At 44.5% G+C, this 23,149-nt stretch overlaps 1 protein-coding gene across 3 annotated transcripts in view; it reads left to right on the top strand.

Annotated features, from left to right (window-relative positions):
• nhsl3 (NHS like 3) overlaps positions 1 to 23,149 on the top strand; it is an 83,654-nt gene that overhangs the window by 21,715 nt on the left and 38,790 nt on the right. The window contains exons 1-2 of one of the 3 annotated variants that reach the window (XM_015348553.2): positions 1,219 to 1,713; positions 2,090 to 2,346. In XM_015348553.2, coding sequence (XP_015204039.2) covers positions 2,115 to 2,346 — 232 coding nt within the window. In that variant the 5' untranslated portion in view covers positions 1,219 to 1,713; positions 2,090 to 2,114. Of the gene's footprint in view, positions 1 to 1,218; positions 1,714 to 2,089; positions 2,347 to 20,397; positions 20,671 to 23,149 lie in introns of those variants that run through there. The other 2 variants (XM_015348552.2, XM_015348555.2) reach the window with 2 other exon arrangements.

The raw sequence follows: 23,149 nt of genomic DNA, 5'->3' as shown, positions 1-23,149 counted from the left end.
TTTTGCATGTTTAAAAAGTCACATTAGCTCTTTCTTGTTCCTTTTGCGCTGATGGAGCCATAACTAGATCATTGCACATGTTTTGGGAAGAATGTGTTGCTGATGTGCTGATCCCATTGAAAATACAAGGATAAAATGGGAAAGGAAATCCCACAGATCAAGTTGCTCTGAAGTCTGTCCAGAATGCTTTGTCACGGTGATTGGACAGAGTTTCTGTGGGAGTTGAGCACGAGGGGGCAGGGCTGAGGAGTTGCCATAATGTTTGAACCCACCGCTAGCGCCAGACCTGTTATTGCTTCATTTTGCTAAGGCAGGGCACCTGCTGTCGGCTGCAGTGGTTACACCTCTGAAACGTGTGCCAGGTGTGTGAATTTGCCTGCAGAGAAGAATTGTTGGAAAAACGCGTGGTGTGGTGTGGTACTGTGCTACCCGAGCACAGTAGTCTATCTGGCAGCCCTGATGCTAGAAAATGACTGGCCTGTACTAATTAATAGCTCGAGAGATGTTTCTATATAATCCTCTAATGCAAGCTTTGTTGCCAGAGTGACATAGAGAGGTGTGTCTGCCTTATAGAGATCGGGCTCTTTTACCTACTGCAAAATCACATCAGGATGCAGTTTCCTATCACTTTCAGCATTTAGTGAAAGATTCTGGCTCCGAATTCCCGGTTCTCCTTCGTCAGAGTTGATTTCTGTCGAAATTGTATGGTTGCCTCCCCCTTGTCCAGCAGGAACAGACCAGAGGGAATTCCTGCTCTGAGCTTCCGACGTTCGGTTGTCCTTGTTGGAACTCGCCCACCCCTTACAAACCCACTGGCAACCAAACGGTTAAACGATTCATGTGGTCTTCCCTGCTTTCTGGAGGAATGGCTGAGGTCAGGTCCAGACTGTAGGGCACAGAAAGTCTGGTGCAGTGAAGAGGTTTATTAGTTCAGAAGCAACAAAGGGCTGGACAGACTCTTGAGCGTGGGTGTCGGTTGGTTCATTCGGGATCATATTTCAGACAGCAGTGCTTACCTGCAGCTGGGAGCAGTAAGCAGCGCCTTGCCGGGAAAAGACAGAGATCTGCCCATAGCTGCCTGTTTCACTCCAGAGAGCTCACTGCAGCTTGCTTGATCTCATATCCCTGACGGTTCCCTGGAAAATTAACTCCTTAGTTCTTATAAAAAAAAACATTTGTAACAAGCACTTTGAAAGAACGAGAACATTTTAACATGTGCTTCTGATGAAGAGAGGAGCTAGGAATGCACCACAGCCGGCAAAGCTGATTTGACTGAGCAGGACAGAGGGCGGAGTGGAAAATATGGTTTTTGTAGTGTCATGAGAAGGGAGCTGTGCAGAGAGTGTAACATGACTACATGTGCAAGAATGAGGAGAGAAGTGCCAGCTCATTGCTATGGATTTTAACTGGAAAGCTTGGGTTGGGATAAAAAGTTTGTGCGGATAACTGATCTCTCGTCCATTCTGTCTCTTTCGCGTGGGTGTATGCGCTAGCCCTCACACGCAGCAGACCAGGGGAGGGCATCGATCTGGAGCTCATTTCACCCACTCCACTTTAAGGGACTGTGCACTGGCTGAAGTGCTACATCCCACATCGGAGTTACAGGAAATTGGCAGTGATTACTGTTCCCAGCAGAGCAGCGTTTTACTACTGAGGTGGAAATGATCATTTAGGAGATTCGGCAAGCAGGAGATTTTGAACCAATTAAAAAAGGTTGGATTTAGTTTTTTTGGGGGAATCTTTTTTTTTTCCCCTCTGACAAGTTTTATGAACAAACTGGATTTGATTTAGTTTCTTTGAAATAGTTTTGCAGAGACGGTGTATCCAGCGGTCTGTGGTTGGCTCTCTGGTTACTGCTGGGAGACTCCTCTTCGCAATCAAATACATGTGTACAGAATATAGACCTGCTCGACAAACAAGGGGTCCCCTGGCTTGTGACCTGAGTAGGAAAACAAACACTCCCTGAAATCTGTTAGCCAATCTCCCGGACTCCTGATTTTCTCTCGGGATTTGTTGACTCGGGCAGTGATTGCATTCGGGTAAAGCTCCCTGTTTTTTTTTTCCCCTTCCCATCTCTCGCATTTTCCAGGGCGGGTGTGGGGGGGCTTCTCGGGATGTCAGCGAGGAGTTCCGGGGACCTGGTGCCGAAGGACATCAGCGACATCCTGGCCAGGGAGAGCAAGGCCCACAAGAGCAAGAAGCACCGCGGGGGCTCCCTGAGCCGGGCCTTCAGCTGGCTAAAGGGCAAGAAGAAGAAGAAGAGCCCCAGTGGGGCGCAGGTTCGAGGCGGAAAAGGAGGCGACGCCAAGGGCAAGCAGCACCCCCCCGGAGACCCGACAGCCAAAGGTAGGCGCAGCGAAGCTCTGGGCTGCGGTCTCAGACCGCTCCGTCCCTCCCTGCCCCACCCGCGGGTCCTGTGCGTACCTGTGCCGCCCCACCTGGGCCACCTCTTGCTCTGGGTTTAGGAAGCACCTCATTCCTGTGCAGCGCCCTGCTGCCGTTTTTGCCGAGCAAATCACCGCGTTTACAAGACCTTTCCCGCGAAGGCAATGCAGTGTGCTCCAGCAGGGCGCCTCTTCCGTACGGAGATCAATGGGACGCAGGGCCCGGCAGTGCTGATCGGAGCTGCCTGTGAGCAGCTACAGCCCTCCTTGGCCTGGTGCTGAGGAGTGCTGTGGCATGTTTGTGTGGTGAGAGCAGGTAATGTAGCCACACTGCGCCGTATTCAAAATCTTCCCTGCTTTTCAACTGGTTTCTAAGGGAGGGCATCTGCTTTACAATTGTCTGCTCTGCAGTCATCAGTTCCGATCTCTTGTCCTCCTCTCCTGGTTTACAGCAATCCACGTGTGGCCAAGTCTGGCACTTCATTCATTTATGTAATCATTTTTACGTTTTCATTTGCAAGTTGACTCTTGGAATCTGTGACGTACTGTATGCACTGATTTGGGATGAGTTGCAACCCACCTCAGTACAGCGATCAAGTAAAATGCCGATAATACCAGACTGCTTTTGAAGAGCACACCAGATTCATGCACAGCCTGGCATTTATTTGGAGTGGGAAATTTTAGGATTTTTGTTGAGGTTTGGTGACAAACAGACCTGTCCCTGATGATCATCTGGGTATCACTAAGCCATTTATTTCGGGGTTTTCACGTCCTCATCACCTCTGCTAAGATGATCAGTTTATTTGGGATTTGTACGTTGCAGCCGCCCACAGCTGGTCTTCCCAACTATTTCTAGGTGTCTTCCCATTTGAACACAGTGACGAAGTGACTGGCATTACTTTTCTGGCCATCTGCTTTTAGATAGTGTTTTATTGAGGGATGTTCTGTCACCTCTGCCTTTAACTACCTTGGAACTTCATGGACTCCCTCCAAACTGAGAATGTACTGCTGTCTCTTGACATTATTTTCAATATTATAATAATGCCTTATTTATCCACATAGGTCAGCAGAGAACTGATTGTGATTAATAATGACAACTTGGCCAGCGAAGCTAATGCCAGAGCTGCACAGAAAACAAAGCAGGACAGGAAAGAACAATCAATTCAATGCGAATGACATAACAAGAGGTGGCAGGTTTAACAAGTGCATGTGTCAGACAGAACATTTTAATGGTGATTTAATCATGTAATTAAAAATGCCCTCCACTATGAAGGTGTACACTTGCAGCTCACACTAATGGATAGCTCCCATCACTGATAGACGTAAATTGGAATAATTTGAAATGATTAGATTGGCACCCAGAGCCAGTTGCTGCCTTCAGGAAGCTTAATTTTATAACGATACACCATGTTAAATTGTAGGGCTGTATAGAAAGCTGCCATAAAAGAACAGAGTGAGGTATGTTCCCAATAACAGATATGTTCACCAAAAAGAATGCAATAGTATTACAGAGATTTGTAGACAAAGATCTGAAAGCAATATTGTCTGGATTTTGATATTGCCTCCTTGCTGATGTTTTGCTGTTTAATGCTTTAATTTTTGGTACCGTAATGAGAACCTGTTGTTGTGGCTATTAGTAGGCATCATCTCCATGGCTTTCTCCGGCCTTTAACAAATGTTTGTACATTTTAAATAGGGTTCTCTTTGAAGTGGCAGACAGCATTCACAGTCTGTATACACAGAACTCAATCAACATCTGACATCTTGTGAACTGTGTGTAGTGCTGACAGCTGTGTGCGAACTATTAATTAAACTGGTTTGTCATGAATGATGACACCTGTTTCTGTACCTTTACCACAGTAAATGGAGTTATATAAATGGAGAGCTTTGTATCTCGTTGAAAACCTGTTCTACTCAAACAAGATGTCTCACCTGAAGTGTAGAAACATTAGAGGCCCTAAGAATTTGTTTACTTTAGTAACTGGGATTTCACTTTTCCCTTTCCTTCCATCAGGTGAGCGCGGCAGCTAAAGCTCTTTGCACATGTTTATGCTGAACGTTACTTGGCTTGACTTTTTGACAGTGTTTAACATCGGCTAAAAATAACGAGGGCCTTTGCAAAAAGAAAAAAGTACTTTGGCATGCCCACATAGTAAGCAATTAAACTGCAATTCACTTATAGAGAAACCTTTTACAGAAGTGGAGTGTAAATCGGGTGGCTAGCTGTGTTCTTAGGCCTTGTGTCCGCTTGTGCTTCGCTCTGTCCCAGGATGCCGTCTTTGTGAAGTTCGCATGATCTCCTCATGTCGCTGTTGGTGCTCCAGGATCCTCTTGCTTCCCAGAGGCATGCTAGCTGGATACTTTGTGTCGTTCTGTTCTCTGTGTGTACGAGTCCTGTACATGGCATCCCATCCACAGGGTGTGGTCCTGCCTTGCTCCCTGTGTTTCTGGGATGGGCTCCAGGCTTCTGCGTCCCTTACCAGGAATGAGCGGCTTTGCAGTAGCGTCGTACGTGAAGTTTAAATGATTTACACACGTTTCTTGTCATTTGGAATCCTGTTTGCTTTTGTTTTTTTTCCAATAATAGTTGCCACGTATTATAGATGTCAGAGCTGCCCAAACTGCATCTGAATTTTAGGGAATAACTATCTAGAAAAGATATGTTTTTTTTGGACCGGAAGGGTGTGCAGATTTAAGAGACAATGGGGGCAGAAGAGAGACAACAGTTAGTCATTTTGCAATATAATTCTGTTTAGCCTAATACTCTGTTCGGAAGTATTAAAATTGTTACCTATGCAGCTTAATCCAGTATTCCTAAAATAATGCTCAGGCGGATAAGAGCAAATTATACAATTTCACAAGCCTGCAGTTGCCGGGCATGATGTAGAGCTGTAGACAGGAATGATATGGCTCCAGTTGAAGTACTGTACATGTACATGCATTCAGCTTGGATGCCTGGTCAGGCCACTGCTTCAAGGGAGGTGCATGGGAACGTTAAGACTAAATTAAGTAGTTAACATTTCCCAGCTCTCAGCAGCTCACATTATCCTCCTCAGCGTGCAGCATACAGGAGTCTACTCAGTATCTTTGCAGTAGGAATGCAGCTTTGATTGGAGAAATTCCTGGGAAAACTATCTGCTGCTGACATGTTCTGACTGCTGGATTCTTGATTCTGAGAGGAGATTATGAAGGCACAAAGGTTTATTGAGTTAGGGTGATGACTAGGACTAAAATCTTTTAAATGCTTTTTTAATTAGAAAAGCTTTCCTGTAGCCCTTACAAAATCCAGCAGTATTTTTGACAATACTTCTGAATGCTTTTGTCTGTGTATTGATAAACTTAAGTACTGCGATGCTTGCTATGCAAACATTTTTTTTACTTAACCTTTGTTTTAAAATCCTTTCCCACCTTAGGAAAATAATAGAAAAAATGACTCATCTGTTCAAAGTGCTTCCCTGTAGTTGAGACTGAAACACTTCCTAACATATGGTCTTTAAAAATAGCCTGGAATATACAGTAGCAAGCAAAGTAAATCAAAGATCATAAGTTAACATCCACTTTTGATAGGATGAAGATAGAATCTCATCTTGGCATTAGAACCACTCTGTTTGTGCTTGATTGCATAACCTGAAATATGCAAGAAATCATGACCATGGTGATTATCTGGTGAGCCTTTTCACGCTCTTTGCGTGTTTGCGTGCTTTCCTCCAGGTGCTCCATAGTCCAAAGACATACTGGTAGGTTGACCGGCTTCTGGGAGAACTGGTGTGTGTTTGTGTCTGCGGCTGCCTGTTGCTTGCCTTGATTGGCTCCAGCTCCCTTGCAACCCTGAGGTGGATGAGTGAAACGGTTAAAAAATGAATGAATGGACCTGAATGCATAAATGAAACTTATTAGGTTATATATCGAGTACATCTGTACTACATACAGAGTTCTCAATATGGATACTGGCATCGTTAACCATAGCATGGACTGCAGTGTTCCGTGCAACACTTGGAGCCCTAACACTTAAGAGACTTTGAGGAAATTGAACTTCATCCTCCATGAACATGCCATTCTCTGGTTTGGGAGCTCCCGTGGATGTGCCCCTAGACTGACCTCTCTGGCCACACCTCTGTGCGGTAACCAAGGCCCTTATCTCTTGTCACCAAAAAGGACAAATAAGCATGTTGATACAGTTCAGTGTGCAGCCAGCACATACCTTTGAAAAGATACGTGCAGAGTCAGCTGGTGTCTGTAGCAGCAGGATGAGAGCAGTGTGGCTCACGTTGGTCAGTAATCCAGCAGGCTCTGGGGGGGGGATGCGCTGTTCCCATCAAAGCAGGGGTTCATAGTGCAGGTTTTGGAAATGTGGAGGAGCGTTGGAATTGGCCGTCTTATTCCTTAATTATTCCCAGTGCACCGGGGACGGGGTGCCTCATCATGGCGGTGCTTGTTCGTGTTCGTAGTGTTTGTGAGGGAGATCTTCAAGGACACCGTGCTGCATGGGTGATGAGCCCCGCAGTCTCCAGTGCTCACTGCAGCTGCCTTAATATGAAAAGCGTTCTTAACGAACGTTCAGGAGGGGCGACTGTCTCTGAACTTTACCGGAGGAGGTGGGCGTGGTGCAGACTCCATTTAAAGCCATCATTAAGTTTCACTCGGTTTGTCTGAAGTCTCTCTGCCTTACGTAATAGTGAGAAACTGATGGTATTTAACCCAAGACTTGCAAGTCATGTTGACATCTGCAAGGAATATGGCAGTTTATTCTATAAAGAAAATGTAACCCTAAAACATCTGGACAAGCCCTCCATATTTTGTTCTAGGCATAGGATGATCATTTTAATACCTTTCAGAAAATGTTTACCTGTATTTTAAATAGTTTTTTTCTTATAGTTATATATAGTTAAGACTATCAGAAATAGGATCGCGTGGAGAGACTGAGTGAACCTCATTTAGGCTGTTATTACATGTTGTGCTCTTTTTATTCTCGCGTACCCTGAGAAGCGCACTGAAATTCTGGAATCATTTCCTGCAGAGGAGCTGTGAGGTATTCTTTCTTGACTTGTTTCGCTTTGTGGGAAATGTCCTTGGGAAAGTACAGTGTGGCAAGAAAATTGTATGACCTTGAGGAACAATGCTGCCTCACTTTTTGAAGGTGAATGGTCTCAGGAACGTCTTGAGCTCAATAGCACTTGCCTGCAATCTTCCAGCTTACAGAGAGGAAAATTCCATTATTCATCATCCTGTGAGAAAAATGTTAAGTTGATCTGCCAGGAAAGAGGCCACCCTGTTTTATCAAAAAGAGTAAGACACAGAGTGTTTTGTGCAACATTTTTGGATTAGTTCGATTAGAGAGGAAAATGTTCAAGTCAGCTTTACAAACTCGGAGTTGAACTAAGTGTTTTTTCTGTTGCGTGACATTCTGGTGATGGTAGATGGGGGGCAAACAAAATAACAACGGAGGAGAAATCTAGTCTTTACATCTCCAGTTGAGACGTTAACCCGGGACAGATTCCGGCTTCTAAGCCACTTTTTATCTCATTCCTTTAAGACAAAAACTGATAAATAATGAATCACATGGACCTGTTTCCAAAAACCAGACTGGCCTCTTATAGACACCTATTTATTATAAAATACATATATACATATTCCAGGTTAGAATCCATTGCAGTTTTTGTCATTCTTGTGTCGTTACGATACAGTATATACATGAATATCTGTGCACATTATTGCAGTGGTGCACATAGAAGCTTACTTTGGTTCTTACAGGAGTGTTCAGCTGTTTTTTTTTCTCCGTCCATCTAATCTGAGACACCAGCTCACCTCTTGATGCTTGCAGCCCCTGCCAGTCCTCCCAGCTGGCATTTCCTTCCCAGCTGCAGGGAGTGCGCCCTGCAGAGCACAAATGCACAGCCATGACAGAAGTGCTAAGCCGAGGGTCTGAAAACATTGTAACAGGCTTTCTGTGCTTGGGGTCTCTCCCGAAAGCTCTCCCGAAATAATTATTGGATTATTCGAATTAATAATCACGCAGCTGTTTGCAGAGTGATGAAATTCATGGTTGAATAAAATACAGGTTTAACTAAAGGACTGACGGCGCAATCAGAAGTATTATTGAGGTGGTTGGTGGGCCTTTGTTGTTGTTCTGCATTTGGAAACATTTAAAGTCTATATATAAGGCAGAAAAACTTTTTTTTCTGTTATTATTCTAGTCCCGTGTGTATGTAGCTCCTCCCCATGTCCGGTTTAAATCTTGCCAGCACAGCCCCTTTGACTTTCCCCTGTGAAGTGCTTCATGGCAGGGAGTAACTGATCTGCAGTGTTACAATGGGAGTTTGCTGTTGGCCAGGTGCCATACACTGTATATATGCCTGTAGTCGTCTGAGAAATAAGTGCTTTGTCTCCCTAGTCACAGGGAGGAGATCCTTGCTTTAACCTAAACAAAAGATAACAGGAGTATAATAAATCACCTTGAAGCAGTAAAACTTTCTTCTGCAACAGCAGTGTCCGTGTTCCTTTGCTCTCATCTGATGAGTTTCAAGCACGATAGGAAAAAGACCTTCTCCAGAACCCCGTGCTGTTTTCTTGAAACAACAATGATCTCTCAGGGAATTGTTTCCTGTTCCAGTACTGTTAAAGCCATGGGACTAAAATGTGCTGTTGTTATGACACATCATGAGTATCAACTTCCATTTACATTGCTCAAGTTCTCATTTGCCAATATTGTGTGAAATACCGTCTTGCAAAATAATATAAACTAAAAGTAAGAAATATCAAAATTAGGGTGTACTCTTTGTTCACATGTTCATGACCTTGTTATAGAGGTTTCAGTTGTGTTACATAGAGGAGACTTGTGTTCCTAATACAGGACCATCTGAATGTATTTAAAGACTAACTGGAACTGTACTATAATGTTGTAGTGAAGGACATGCAATTATACTGACCTTTTAAATACAGCTTAAACCACAGGGAATTATTACAAAGTTGGAAGAAGGCTGTAACTTAAGAGACTCCAACATAATTGTCTGGATTTGGTTTTGCTATAGATTGTTTCATTGGATCTGTCAAGGCAACATGCTACAGAATAATTGCATCTGGTTTATAACAGTGCAGAGTTACAGCTCTGTGTGAAGATGCAGGTTTTATCAAAGAAGGATATCCTCTGCCCTCGTTCTGACTAGCTTGGAAAGAAAAATAGTCTACCATAGAATGACAGTTTGGGGTTATGCTGTTTGAAAGTGCATTTGTGGTCAATTGCTTCAGGACTCTTTTCTCCCAGGTTGAGTAATGTATGCTCTATGCAAACTATATCTTTCTGAGGGGCTAACAACACAAAAAGGAAGCCTTCCTTTCCCAAGGTCAGCAGCTTTGATGAAGTGGATTCCCATAAAGCACATCTTCCCCAAACACCACTGTGGAGTATACAAGTTCAGCAGCTGGCAGGGTGCTGATACTGCCTCTTCTGCTTGGGTCACCATCTTTTTGCTTGGCTGACGGAGTGCCCAGTTAAATTGGAACTTTGTTCTTCGTGTGGACCTGGTGTGTCCTTGACAGGCCGCAGGGCTCCACTTGGTCCAAGTTCATCTTGGTATCTAGATTAGGTTAGGTTGATGGGGGATGAGAGCACAAGGCTGCCCCACAATAAGCCCATCACTGGTTGATCCCCCACCAATACTGGTGATCCTTTGTACAGCTGGGTGGATTGGAGCCAACTGGGCTAAAGTACCCTGGTAATGCGTGTCCACACTGTGGCTTGATCCCGTGGTGCTCTGGTAGAGAGTGCGCAGTGCCCCGAGCTCCGCTCCTGTAGGATGCAGAGGTTCAGGACTGGGGGAGGATGATCTTTCAGGAACAGGTTTACTTTAAGAGCTGTCATGTATCAGATTAGGAGATGACCATCGACAGGATGTTGTGCATGTGTGGAGTTGCCGACTTGTATCTTGTCTAACTCGACAGCAGGCCCCAGACAACGGGGCTCTCATTTGCTTGTCCTGTGCCACTCGTGCTCTATCTTAAAGCTTCAGAGGGTTTGTGAATTCCAGGTGAATCAGCAGTTTTGTGGCGCTGGTGTCCTGTCTCGTCTGTAAGGTATTAACTGCCTTAGCTGCGCCACAGTGAGCGATTGCCACACGAGAATGGGCTGATGGAATCTGACTGGAGATTTCCCGGATGATCTAGTTTCAGCCCTGGTTTCTGAAAGCCAGATTGCAGCATGAAAACAGCTTTCTGAAACCTTCTGAAAGTTCCCAGACATCAGGGAATACTGCTTTCCTTACATATTTGTTTAAAAGTGATATAAAACATTAATTCAGGCTCTTTGGCCCTTTTCTTTTTCCTAAGCATTGTTTTGCAAGATATTTTAAGATGTTGCAAAGCCTAACATATCCAACAACTTAAAATCAGATTTTTCTGCCCCAAAATTAGTTCCCATTCCCTAATAGACTTGTCCTGCATTTAAACATGTTTCAGTGGACGATTGCATATGGGTTTTTCTTTTCTCCAGCCAAACATATTCAAATACCAGGGATTAATGTAGTGCCGAGATCTTTGAATGCGATTCAATTCTGAAACACAGATGACTCACATACTGTAAGCAAACGCACTCGTGATTGAAGCCAGCAAAGTCAGGAAAAATATTTACCAGCCCTGTCCCTGCCACCACCTCCAGTACTGACTCTCGGGGCCTGGCTCTCAATCTGAGCTTTGACCTACTTCACTACCCCTGTTAACATTTCACTGCGTTGCACAGTAACAAAACTACAAGAGCCCTCCTCCATATGCGATGGTCTTGATCGGCAAGTTTTATTTACACAGTCAGAGTTTGAGATTCTTTTCTGCTGCATCATCCCATTTTGTAAAAAAAATAATTTCCAAGTTATGTTTGTCTTCTGGCTGGTTATATGTCACTTATGCCTTGTTTGATGTTTAACCAGGGCTGATTTATTTAATTGCTTAGAGAGGGCAAGCATTCAGGGCCCACAGATCTGCTCCTACTTCAGGTTTCAGAGCAGAACACTCTTATTCAGTCTCAAATCTGGGAGCCGGACCTTTGTGAACATTTGTGTTGAGTAACTTCTCAGTATATAGCATTTCCTCAGTGGGTTCCCAGCTCAGGCAGGGCTGGAAACTGTCAGACCAGGCAGACTGACTAACCTGTTCCAGTCCGTGCCACAACAGGAATTCAGCCTCTAGAACAGAGCACAGTCGTCTGGGGTCAAATCACAAGGTTCTTCCTCCCTGAGGCGACTCTGTAATGAATAATGTTTATTCATTATCCAGTGGCTATAAAAAGTATTCACCCCCTTTGGCATCTTACACACAGTCTCATGAACACACGGAACACTGTGTTTATGAGACTTGCCCATGTCCCGCATTGCATAAGCCATTGATGTAAAATACAGTATTCCCTTGCAGCAGCACTTCTGAAAATGTCTAGTGTAAAGTCTTGACGTTAACATATCTTCCGTGGTGCATGTCCTAACTCCGGCATGGGAGCAGAAGAAATGGATAATAGAAAGCTGGATTGAAAATAATTGCAGTCAAGGCGTCTGTTTTGCGGTGTATCCCAGCAACGCTGTAAACAGTCTCAAGTTATGAGATCAGCAGCACTGGCCTGACACACGGTGGGTTTCCTATCACATGGCTTTATCTGATGTGGACGGATGTGCAACAGTAGTTGTTTTTATCCCCAGCCTTTCTTTGATTGCTTTAATTTCTTATCTGTTGTGAGGCCCCGTCTAGTGTTTGATTTGAAGTTTTAGCCTGCAGGAGATTGAAACACCCGGGGGTTTGTGTGGGCATGTTGTGGAGCAGCTCTGGGCCACAGATGGCGTAGGAGAGCAGAGAGTTACCAGGCAGAGGTGACGTGTGCGCAGACGGCTCTGTGAATGGGCAACAGGAGGGTATGAGGATTGGGTGCCTCATGTGTCTGGTTGTGCTGGAAGAATTGTCTCGTCTCAGGGTTGCTGCATTTGTAAGCATCCAGCAGGTGGCTCCCACAAAGCTGTTTCTAACTGTGCTCTAAATGTGGTCTCTAGTGCAGGGAGAGCATTATTTTATGATTCAGAAATTCCTGTGCCCAAAAGTTATGCTCTGTTGCCTAGTTCATTGAACTTAGAGATTGAATGACAGTGTATGTAGCTCTGTGGAATGAGGGGCTTTAAAGAATTGAGAAACAGGCGATTTTTAAATTCAACGCTTGATAATCTTGATTTTGTTTTCACGGCAAACGTGGTCACTTTGATCTGGGCCTTGAGCTTTCGCTGCAAACTCTTTTCATTTGTTTTTGAGTTCCTTTCTGGGTGGCCACACTGGGCTGCAATCGCCTCTTGAAAAGAAGCCATGAGCCCGGCAAACTTTATTCAACTGTATTTGTCATTATACTTGCACAGGTGCATGGTATAGCGAAAAGTGTTGCTCATTAGTCACTCAGCTGCAGTATATAAATAGAAGACAAGACAATAGACAGTAACACAATAACAATAACAGTGTAATCAAAACTGCAAATACGCAAACAGAGAAAAGAATACAACAGGACAAAAACAGTGCAAAAATAATCCAGTGATTAATAAATATTACAACTCGTACAATTTCTGAATGAAGTCTGGCTTCTCGAGCCTTTACAGCCGTCGTGCGAGCTACCCTCCCTGGGTCTTCTGCTGCGCTTGCGCGCTGTCTGCCGCTGCTGAGGGTGACGGTGCGCAGGCCTCTTGGTGTGCTGCTTCTGTTGCCTGAGCCAGGTATTATGAGAAATCACACTTTGGTTAAAATCTCGCAAAACACATGCTACACAACCATTCTAGGTGTTACACAGAATTGTGAGAAGGGGTGAGAAGAGAAAACTGATTTTTAAAAATCTCGGAATTTGACATTTTCCTACATCACATCATAGTGCTCAGAGGTGCAGCATCATAAAGCAGTGAAGATTATCCTTCCTTTGTCAGTAACTGATCTGTCCTCTAGAGGGCCCCAGTGGGCCAGAGCCCCACTTGGCTGAGATGGGGTGCAGAGGAAGACCCCTCTCCATTGTAGGGTGAGCACACACGGTCAATTTTGAGCTGCTGGAGAGGCTCCTTACCACGTCTGGGGAAGGCAGAAGGACACCAGACGAATGAAGGGAGTACCTGCAGAGGGCGCTGCAGACCAGGCTCTCGGAGCTGTGAGGTGCTGGTACTGACACGGCCCTAGGTTTCCCCCTCTTGCAAACAATCGGGCCTTAATTCAGATGAGTTATCCAGAAAGCCTGCGACTGTACATTGGGTTCTTACTCTGTTTTACTCCTGCTTCTCAGAGGCACCAGTGAGAGGAGTATCAGAACGATAATGCCCATCAACAGCAGGGGAAGTAAAAAAATATTTACAATTTGCAGCCTGCAATCCTTAAAACGTAAGGCATAATCTGTCATTTGGATTTGAATTTCAGACTTTTGCATTTGCTTTCCAGAAGGGCTAAGGCTTTCTGGTATTTGTGCGTGAATCGCTGTTTTGCTGGGAGAAATCTCGTAACTTTCCAACTATGGCCCACCCTTGGGAATGGAAGTGCTGTTTGGGATGGGCCCTGCAGCTGGAGAGATGATATGATACTCAGATTACTTTGCTTTTCCATCTTTCTTTCCTAAAGAAAGGTATTGGCACTGAAAAGCAATTAGAACGGAAGATAATGGATATTTCATGACTCAGATATGAAGTTATGCTCTGACTTCATTTGGATGGCTTTTCCCGGATTTCCAGTGCTCTTGGATGTAGTAATGGATGGCTTTTTGTTCCCTTTTGTCTATTTTATCTGCTTACATTTAGTCAGTATTGGAATCTTGTATCAGTGGAGTGATCACCTGCCAGGGTTGGTCTCTTTTTGAGGCAGCTGTTCCAGGACATCTGTGATACTTCTGGGGACATTAAATATCCACTGTATTTGTCAGATCGCTTATACAATCTTAGGTCTTTCTCTCCCCTTCCTGAAGGTAGCAGTATTGCTACAGCTGAGGCTTTGCATGCTGTCATACACTTTATCATACTGAGTTGGTTCTAGCAGTTTATTGGCCACACACAGAAGCAAAGACCATGACCTTTTCCAGAGACGTCACTGTCACCAGGCACGTTACCTTGCCGAGTCCTGTCCAGCGTTTCAGTCAAATATTTTGAGGTGTAGAATGCTGTAGAATTGAGGAGAAACGCTTGTTCTGCAGCCAGAGACTGTAACGGACACTCCAGGTAGTTGTGCATCATCTTCCCTGTCACACACAGGCCGTCGGCGTGTTTCAAGGAGTCTCAATCTCTAGCTTCTGTTCATAGCACCACTTAATGCTTGAGCGAGAGCTTTCACGTGCCCAAGTGTGAGATGAGGCGCTGGGCAGTCTGCCCGAGCATGTTCGTATTTGAAGAGAAATTCAGCAATGATGTCATGTAGAGGGTTTTTCCACAGGTGCATTACTTCTGAATGCCACCAGGTTCTGCTGCTCCAGAAAAAAGGGAGTATTGGCCAGAATTATAGGAGTTTTCATCAGCCTGGTAAAAAACAAAATGAAAAGAAGTTTTTACATGGTTTGAGGGGAAACCATTCACAAAAAAGAGGCTTCCTTTTAAAAAGGAATTGCAAATGTTGCTTTATATGTCTTGCGTATAAGAAATGTTAAACTGAGGAGGCATTGCCTCAAAGGGTGACACATTGCTTTGTTTGAGGAAGTTTTGGCGTGTTTTAAGACCGTCTCTTTGCCAGACGGCGGGTAATGTTGATATTTCCTTCCATTGTTTACAACAAAAGTAACATGCAGCCACTCCCTGCTGTTCTCTTCCTTCTTAACACCTTTGCTCTGCTGTGTCCTTCTGACGCTAACCTGGAGAGACAAATATTCGGCTTTCTGTGACCCACGTGTCATCCCCCCCCCCCCGCCAGAAAACAAGCAGTTCTGAAGTTAATTGAAAATGTTCTTGTGTAGCAATCCCTGCTTCTGTCCAAATACATCTTAAAATTAAACTAGCAAACTCGGTTCCTTTATATACATGTTAGTAATTAATAAAGTTAGTAACTTTATTAATTCCCTACGGGATAATAAAGTATTATCTATCTATCTAGTACTGACCATGGGCCTCAAAGGACCATGGACTATTATATAAGAACTTCTAAAATCTTAGTCACACCCTTATTAGTCCTTATTCATGCTTTCTGATATACAGTGAAAAGAAAGACTTGGTAGGATGTGACATGCACATCTCTCTCTGCCTGGTGGCTGAGATGGCCACTTAAATCATGTTAAAATCACTACAGTCATTACAGTGGTTTTTTATTTTTGTGCAATCTAAGATTCTAGATTTTTTTCCTTTTAGTTGTGGTTTCATTATCAAATCTTCTCCGAAAGTAAAAATACTTAAGAAGTGAACAAGGAATAGGCGAAGAGATGATAATCCTGTGCAAAATGTTGTAATGTCACAACACATTTTGCCCCATCCCTACTCGGTTTTTATTAATGCCCCGAAGATCTCCTGCCCAGCTGTCTGAAGCTGGTTGTCCTGGTTTGCGCTCGAGTCCCTGTGGACAGGCCCCTCTGACACGCCCATCTCTGGGACTCACAGCCGCGTGCAGGAGGATCAGAGCCAACTGGAGGACAGGCTGCGTCCTCGCCACCGTCCCCAGAAGACTCTGGAGCCGACTTACCTCCTCTCAGCAGACTGCATCCAAAGCTGCTGTGCCGCGTGGCGTGATTCAAGCTCGAACCCGTGACACCAGGAACACCAAGCCTTTGAACTGCAGGGCTGCATTTTATTACCACTTGCACTAGTGAAAAGCCTACAGGAGATGCAGCGGTTTCGTGCGAATCAAGGACTAATTAGATTTGTTTGTGCACTGTATGGAAAGTATGCTTTGCGTGTAATTATGTGCCTTTATGGCCAAAGATATGCTGAATCACTCTGATTGTCCTGATTAGATGATTGGGTAATGACAATGTGTTTGAGAAACGAGCACAGAGCGGAGCTGATAATATTCAAATGACAGAGTACTTTCATAGAAATGATGTATTTAGAGCAACACTTAAAAGAAAATTAAATTACCATGTGAGGATACATTTGCAGGATACTGCTTTCATTGAGGGTTGCAGCCACTGAATTAAATCCTGTCATTGTGCCTTTTTTTTCCTTCTGTATGAAAGGCCAAGAATTCCTGCTTCACTGCTGCGCTCTGAAATGAGCTCAAATTACAGGTTCGATTTAGAATCTTTGTCTTCGTCTGCGAAAGTCAAGTTTCATTTATGCTCTTCAATTAGCTTGCTCTCATGCGGAGAAAGTGAAAACTGTTGTGCCTTACTTGTGGAGAGGAAGCAGTGCAGGAGAGAAACTTGACCTGTAAAATCCTGCCTCTTGCAAACTCTGACATGTTGTCGCTGCAGATCAGTATCTGTTACTAAACAGAGAAGGAAAGTCTTTGGCCTCTCCTGCGTTGTCACTTTTTTTTGTGTCCTTTTTCCTCCCTTGAGCTTTCAGCAGTTGTGTGTCAGAGATGCTGCATGTCCATCACAAGGCTGGTTAACAACAGCAGGATGACAGATGACTGGCAACTCTTTGCAATCTTGAATGAATGACCCACACCAGCAGGCTAGAAACGCCCAAGAAGATCCTACCCTTTTGTTGCCCTCTCCATCTGTATTCATCTCCTGCTGTAAGAGGCAGGAGAAAGAAAACAATGGGTCATTTTATTCTTGTGTTTTTGATTTATTTGGACTATCTTATCAGCACTTTGTGTACAGCAGGTCATATCTGTATTAGTAAAAATGACCGAACTAGCATTTTAAAGAGCATCTAGCTCACAGCATTCCAGCACTAAGGCAGGTGAGTTTGTACATTCCTTCCATACAGTGGTTATCAGTCCCTTGGTCTCATTTAGATTCTTGTAGGGTGCTTTCCTTTCAGCTACCAAGGTCAGTTTAGCCTGCAGCTCTGTAATAGTAAATAGTCAAATGCTAGTTTATAAGACATTTCAGTTTTTACAAATGCAAACAAATTCAAAGGCGGTATTGGTTGAGGGTGCAGGGGCTGTCTTAGGTGTTTACTGTGGCAAAAGCAGGGAAAAGTGTATATATGCTCAGTGAAATCCTATTGAAAGCTCAGAGGGACTTGGGAAAGCATGGGAGACGCTCATGGGGGAGAAGTGTTGGCTCGGTGTTGAGGAGCAGTGCTCAGTGATCTAGTGGGAGATGCTCTGCTTGTTGCTGTGCAGAGGGCTGCGTCATTCAGATTGGGAGGCCCAGGAGAACTGAGGACCTGTGGGCTTGCTGCAGACTCGGCTGCACCTGTGCATACGCAGGCATGCAGAGAGATGCTCTCTCCTGCTAGGAATGACTCCTGCTGTATCACAACCAGTGAAAGATGCTGAACCCGGAGGCAAAGAATGTGAGAATAAACCTTGAATTTGGGGATTTCAGCAGTGGGCCTAAAGATGTATGAAGTCGCAATTGTACAACAGCTTTTGTGAGTGACTTGTGCTGCAAGGCCCGGAGCAGCTGCGCGCTTCTGTGTTTCTTCTGTGCCTGCTCCAGTAAACAGAAGGGACCCTGCAGGTGTAATGTGCAGCAGACGTCCTCTCCCTGCATGCCTCACTTTCCTGAAGAATTCTGGGGGTGGAGCTGTTTTTCACTCCGAGCGCTTTCGCTTAATAACCCACTGAGAACATGAGTAGAGATTGCAGGGTTAATTTGTAATCTTGACACCAAAACGAACAACCTTTTCGGTCTCCAGGGGACTGCAATCTACATTTCAGGTCCCAAACTAAATGACGGAATGAGTGAAGGGAGACACTTGGCGGTCATGATAGTGAAGAGTACTTTTCACCAGTTCCTCTCGTACGGCAAGGTGTGTCCGTCATAAGGGAGATACTGCTATTATTGTTGATTTTGTATTAGACTGCTTCATCGACATACCAGTGCTAGGTTGATCTCATTTACTGTAGAAATAACTTTCTGCGGAAGAGGAAAAAATGCACAATTGAGGCCCCTGCCGATTTACATGAGTTTACTAACAATGTTGAATGTTAAAACCATGTGTATATTTGCATTCTGCGTGGTGGTCACACATTGTAATATCCCACCACAGAAAGACCAAGAAACTGAGTATTGATCTTGAAAGATTTAGGAACTGCTCCGAACTGGATATTTTGTAAACTACTTTGGGCAGTTGTTAGATTCTGAAGTTTAAATATTGGTGTGCACTTTTGGCACTAGACGACTGACATTTAAGGGCAAGGATACACTCATATAGCTCATTTCAAATTGCAAATTCACGTCATTTACCATTTTTGGTGTGTTTGTACCAAGGTTTGAAATAAAGATTCATTTTATGAGTACTTCTATTTTGAAAGCTCTGGGTATATACTGTATTTTTTTTTCTTCAAGGCCCTTTTGGAATCCTGTTATATATGTTGGGGTTTATTTTGATGATAATGACTTAATGCCTCCTCTGTTAGAGAATGTGCTGCTGGAATCTGACATTCAGGCCAGTAACATGTCTGTTACTGTTGGGTTAATATATGAAGTACAAGTCCATATGTGTGCCAGATAAGTTAGAAAACATTCTGGATATTTCTGAAAGGGCTTGCATGTCCCACCAACAGAGGACCTTCCCCGGTGCCCCTTGTGAGTGGAGTGCTGGTGTGGGTGACTCATCCCTTGCCCTTTTGCAAACAGTGTAGGGAAGGGCGTGCCGCTGACTGGGTCCCACACTGCTGTTCTGCCACCTTTCTCTGAAAAGGGCAGCCGGTTCATGTTGCTGGTTTGCTCCCCCCTCCCCCTTGCAAGTGTGAGTCTGATACTGTTCAAAGCAGAGTCATTTGTTTTGCTTTAACAGCTACATCTCATCGCACATGTATGCGTTTTTAATGTATGTTTTAATATACGTTTGGCTGTTCCTCAGTGACAGAGGTGTGGGAGTTGGGGTTGTATTCCAGGTAAATAGTAGACTGGTCTCTTGATAGTTAAGTGTGTAGTTTATCTTCAGCATAAATTGGTATACACCTGATTTGCCGGTTAGATTCAGAATACTGATGGCAGTGTTAGTCTCTTTTTGTAAGCTTTGCAAAAGAGCCTTTTCTCCTTCGTAGCTCTTACTTTCTAATGGATGTTCCACAACTGCAGTAAAGTACCAAGCATAAAAAGGAGCAGACACAAACATCTAAGGCGGGGCGTTGGCTGTCATGTAGGTCTGATGGGTAAGCTACAGTAGGGCTTTGTAACACTGAAATTGACTGTTTTAAGTGATGGGGTTTGCTGACCTAAGTGTTCGAACTGAAAAGCGCTGAATCCGGCTGTTTTGTCATGCACAGTTCATGTCAGGGCACATGGACCTCCTGCCCTGTCTCCCAAGTTCGAGTCCGAGCAGGGCAGCAGCTGGGGGGTGTAATGTTCGAGAAATTAAGTGCATGCAGAAAAATGTATTTACCAATATCCGTTATCTATCTACCCCTAACCTGCCTGACCCATGGATTTGGTATTTGCGTGTGCATGCACTCTTCCTTCCCAGGACTGTCTAAATCAGCTGGGACCTGTGACAACAGCTATCGGCACATTCAAGTACCCAGGATGCCGAGCCCATCAGCAGCCTGCGTTGAGTTAAACCAAGGTAACCAGGCACTGCAGGAATGGAGTCCTGTGTATCTTCACATTATCCCTGTGAAAGAGGCAGATTAACTCAGTTAAAACACCAATGCTCATTTAATGCTTTATCTGGAAAACCCAAGCCCTACACTTCAATGTGATGGTCCCGTCAGGCCCCTGAATAGGACGAGAAGTGAAAAGCAGGAGTGGGTAAGGGGAATGGGGAGGGGACAGGCTGAGAAAACCCTGTGAATACATTTTGAAAGCCCCACCCACCCCTGCGTTCCAGGGAGTAAGAACTGAGGAGAAAAGGTGGAGAGATAAGGAAGGTAGGGTGACAGAGTTCCGAAATCCCCTCCTTCCTCACATTCCTAGTGGTTGGGCGAGCTGTGACTGATCTGAGCTCTGTGTGCCTGGGAGCAGCAGGAATTGGCTGAGCGAGAGAGAGAGAGCGAGGGAGATGCAACGCTGTACACAAACACACACACACACACACTCTCTCTCACATGGTGCTTCGCTGCTACTGCCTGAGTCAGGCAGCCTGAGTCAGGGCAGCGCCGGATGTAGCACCTTCTCCATGCCGTCCCGCGGCAAAGGGGTCTCTGCTTCCACCTCCGGGACCTGGCCGTGAAGCAGGCAGCATGGGCAACACGCTCCACAAGAAGAAGGCTCCCCATGCCAAGCCCAAGTCCTTCTGGCACTTTGGGCGTGCGGAGAAACTCAAACCAGGTAGGACAGGGTTCCTGCGATATACCTGCTGCCTTGTTCTGTGGGTCTGAGCTGCCATTGTATGAGAGTTTTAAAGCCGCCCGCCTGGAGCGAGTGAAACCAAACCCGTGTGTCTGACTGAGGATTCAAGGCCCGCTACCTTCAGAGGAGAAATGCCATGCAAGCTCTAACGATGTGGGGTAACCCAAGCTGTCTTACAGTATGTACTGTATAAGAATGCATTTATACTGTTCAGGATAAAAGCATGGTACCTTCCCCACACACTTTGTGCACGAGCAAGTATCTGTATGTAGATGTGAAAGTCCTGCCAGGTGTGTCAGGGTGCAGCCAGCTCCCAGGTATCCTTGACAGCACAGGTAGAGGCTGTTTGCATGTGAGGTTCAGGGTCTGTGTTTCATTTGAGTGGCATGGGTGTGTACCAGGGTTGAAACACACGAGCGGCTTCTTCCTCTCCGTTTTTTATAAAGGCTTGTTAAAGCAGACAAACTGGTTTTTACAGTGTTCTGATGTTTAACTCATAGTGTTTCCTCAGATGCATTGTTTTTCATTTGCTGAGCTCAGTGTAGTTTAGATTAAACTAAACCTTAAATTTGTTTTTGTGAGTTTTTTGTTGCTTTCCACTTGAGCAGAGAACTTGGACTGTTTGTTTTTCTGGGTGCAAGGTTTGAAGTTTTGTTTTCTTGCCTGTTCATTTCATCTTATGAAAGTAAGCTAGTATTTATTAAATAGGTGAGGCAAGCATCTTGTGTTTGAGCAGAGGAATCACAAGTCAACTGGCTGAGTACAAGAAGCTGTTCCAAACAGAATCCTAATTAGGGAAACCAAAAAGATCACCTCCTGATGTTGTAGAATGAGCAGGAATTATTGTGCAGTAGCTCCATGCAAAATTGACTTTTATCTTATTATGCTATGATTGCAGCCATGAATAATGTAAGAGTTGTTGATTGTGCTGGTACATTTCAAAGACCAGCCTTCCATGAAGCGGTTTATAATTTGCTCAAAGACTAATGGGTTGTGAATGTGATGGCTCCTGATGTGAGGACAGCAAGGCCCTTGTGCTCTTTGCACTGAAAGGGCTCCTTCCTCTGAGATCCTATCGATCTGCATGTGGCACCTGAAAGCGTTCCAGCGGAAGCACAAATCGGCACCAGGGAGGTCAGTCACCTTTGCTCCTCAATCCCCAGTGTGGAATTGCTCTGAGTAGAACTGAGTATGAAAAAATAAACTGCATATTCTTGCCTTATTCTTGTCTTTTGATGGGGAAAATGGTAGCCAATATCCCTTTTATTTGGGGGAACGTGTAGTTTGAAGTCTGCGTATTTCCACAGTGTGTGTGTGCGCACGAGATCTGTTGGATTTGTCTCTGGTGTGGTGACTGGGGGGAAAAGCTGGAGTTTTGTTTAGGATTCCTGCATCAGATGCCTTCCTGTGTTCCTTCACATCCCTCATCCAGCACTGTGCAGGCTGGGCAGGCCTCTTCCGTGGCAGGGAGTTTGTTGATGGCCATGCGTGTTGTCTGTTTTCAGAGTGTCATGACCTCATCCTTTATGATCTTTTTTTATTTTATTTTTTTTTGCAAGTGCTTTGGAAGCTACAACCCACTCCACACACGCGTACCCTTCCAGTGTGTCCATCACAGTGCGCCTGCTCAGGCTTTCTGGGTGAGAAGGGTCATAGGTCAAATGGCAGGAAGTGGTCATTTAATTTCTCCCGAGAGAGTGAGCCTAGAATTGGACTGGTGAAGGATATGATCACAAGGACTGTTGATCACATCTAGGGTAAAAATGGACTCTGGAGTGTGTGTCACCCTTAATAAAACATCAGAAGGCCTGTTCTGACACCTGTGCTTAGATGTTTTGGAGATGAAGATCCCAGCAAAAAGCTTTGTTATTTTGAGACTGTTTCCTTTTCATTTGAGTTTAGCATTTTCCATCAGCAATGACTCTGCGAGATATGCCAAGGGGTTAACTCCCAGTCCTGCAGCACATTCTCTTTTTTTCCTCCCAGACAGTCCTCCTTCCTCGCGGAAGCAGGATTTGAAAAGGAGCAATTTCTATTGATCAGGTCCCCATCGTATGCCTCACAGCTGCTTATTAAGTGTAGCATCACACGCCTTCACACTGAAGGGACGTAATTAAGGGTTTGATTTTGCAGCAGAGGAGCGTAGCTGCTTGTTTCTGGTCCTTGGTGGTTGCATGCAATTCTGGGCACAAAAATGTTTAATGAGGATCAGATGGATCCAAAGTTGTTTGTCTACCCATAATAGTCCTTATATCTTTGGCCTTGACAATCTGGAGGAGAATGCTTTTGGATATAAATGCCCATTCAATGTGAAACAAATCTGATTCCGTAATAATCCCAAATACATTAACTGATTTTGAAGAATCTAGTTTTGTGTTATTTAAAACTACCTAAAATACCATAGATGAGGTAGTGTTGAGTTACTAATACTACTTCAGCCTATGAAATCAGTAGTTTA

This window comes from Lepisosteus oculatus, chromosome 11, assembly GCF_040954835.1.
Source record: "Lepisosteus oculatus isolate fLepOcu1 chromosome 11, fLepOcu1.hap2, whole genome shotgun sequence".
NCBI lineage: Eukaryota > Metazoa > Chordata > Actinopteri > Semionotiformes > Lepisosteidae > Lepisosteus > Lepisosteus oculatus.
Note: the sequence above shows the minus strand (reverse complement) of the source record. Positions and strands in the feature narration are given on the sequence as shown.